This window comes from Austrofundulus limnaeus, unplaced genomic scaffold, assembly GCF_001266775.1.
Source record: "Austrofundulus limnaeus strain Quisiro unplaced genomic scaffold, Austrofundulus_limnaeus-1.0 Scaffold437, whole genome shotgun sequence".
NCBI classification, from domain to species: domain Eukaryota; kingdom Metazoa; phylum Chordata; class Actinopteri; order Cyprinodontiformes; family Rivulidae; genus Austrofundulus; species Austrofundulus limnaeus.
In genome coordinates this window covers 363,582-365,531 of record NW_013952839.1, presented here as the reverse complement: position 1 = coordinate 365,531, position 1,950 = coordinate 363,582, and the positions used below count along the sequence as shown (strand labels likewise).

The window sequence follows — 1,950 nt, the reverse complement described above, 5'->3', positions numbered from 1 at the left end:
AACGGTTGAGATGTCCTTTATGGTTAAAGTTCATCTCTACCAAACGGTTGAGATGTCACCTAATGGTTTAAGTACATGACATAATAAAAATACCAAGTACAATAGATAAATTAAAATAAAATGTTAATTTATAAAGAAATAAGCAATAAAAAATGTCTGGGGCATTGGATAGTTTATTTCTGTCACAATGACAAAACATTGGTTTTAATTTCAACTAAAGAAAACATTGCGTTGAACAAGGAAATATAGAATTTTTAATTTTCCCATCTTGACTGTCTGATTATTAAAGTGCAACAGCACAAAATTCTCACATTCAATCCACTTCTGATTATAGGTAACAGTGCAAAAAAAATAATTTTTACATTCAAAAAAGAAAAGAAAATACTGCAGAATAGAAACATTTATTACTTTTATATCTCAGCACACCTTTTCTGTTTTTGTGCAACAGCATGTATTTTGGGACACAACTGTCATGTATCTGGAGGATTGATTGAACTAGTGTTACTTGTTTTCATTAAAACTTTGAAAAAACATGGCAAACACAGAAAAACATCAAACATTAAAACATTTCATATGTGTTTGCAAAACAGCCTTCATTTTGTGCATTAGATGCGCTTTACCTCTGGTGATACAACTTGAAGCATTCCTGGCTCGCATTCAAACACAGGAAGACATTGCATTTCTCACATTTCCACCTGGACACTCCCTTTGGACACAGGTTGCATCTCCCTCGTTTTTCACAGTGAAGAGGCCAGTGTCCCATGTTGTCGTAGCGCACATCTGTTTGTGGTTTTGGTCGTGATGGTCTTGAGATGTAGCCTGTCTGCTCTGGTGGTGGAGAGCTGGAAGATGGTCGGCCAACTTTGGATGCTGGCTTATTGAACTGGTTCAAACTGTGGCCAACTGCGAGGCGGAACTGTTTGAGAGACATGGGTTTCTCATTCAGGAGGCCACTGTCCCTTTTGTAGAGTAGCCAGGAATTTGCAATGCAGAGGTCCAGGATGTATCCAAACAGAGGAAGATACCATCTCCTTGACCTGGCTGGGGTCTTGTACAGGTGTACTAGCATGTCAGACAGATCGATTCCTCCCATATGCTCATTGTAGGCAGAGATGAGTGATGGACACGGGATGGTGATCTTTGTGCGGGACTCTTTGCTCCAGRGTTTCACTGTTGAAAAGGGCTTGATCCCATAGGCATTACTGAGCAAGTTGACACATTTGTTATCAAACCACTTTACTGCAAGAACCCCTTCAGCAGCCATAAAGTCACAGGCCCCACGCCCCTTTTTCATCAGGTCTTTGTCTGTCATCAATGGAGCTCCACCAGTGCGGTTTGGTCGTACGGTGCCGATGCACTTGACACCAAGGGCAGTGTGGAGGTTCTGAACCAAGTTGAAACTTGTGAAGAAGTTGTCACAAAAGACAACAGACATRTGGGGCTCTTTTATGGTTTTGCAGAGCGTTGTCACCACTTTTGCTCCCAGAGGCAGGGCCTGCTCCTCTTTACTGAGAGCAACATTGAAGAACGTGGATGCCCCTTGATACAGCAGGAGGTCGTGGATGATGCCGGATGAACTTGCTCGACAGAATAATTTGAAGCCCCACTTGTCTGGCTTGTTGGCGATGTACTGGCGCAGGTTACCAGCTCTTGTGCCTTTATATGCCACCATGACCTCATCAACACTGTGCTTGTGAGTGGATGGTATCAAGAGACACTGCTCACGAAGCATTTCAAAAAGGGGACGGATTTTGTAAAATCTGTCCTGACTCTCACTGCACTGCTGATTATCATTGAAATGAATGTATCGCCGTAACAGCTGGAATCTCCTCCTTGGCATGATGTCAGCAATCAGATCGAAGCGTGATTTCTGGAGCCAGTAGTCCTCCAGTGACGGGAAATTGAAAACACCCATGAAAAGTAGGACAGCTAAGAAATGCTCTATTTCTG

General features: G+C 42.5%; 1 protein-coding gene across 1 annotated transcript in view; it reads right to left on the bottom strand.

Moving 5' to 3' along the window:
* The window catches only part of LOC106529329 (piggyBac transposable element-derived protein 2), a gene marked incomplete at its 5' end in the record, with an annotated part of 6,054 nt that extends 4,104 nt beyond the window's left edge, over positions 1–1,950 (bottom strand). Inside the window, 1 exon segment of the mRNA XM_014024726.1 lies at positions 60–1,950. Coding sequence (XP_013880180.1) covers positions 617–1,915 — 1,299 coding nt within the window. The 3' untranslated portion in view covers positions 60–616.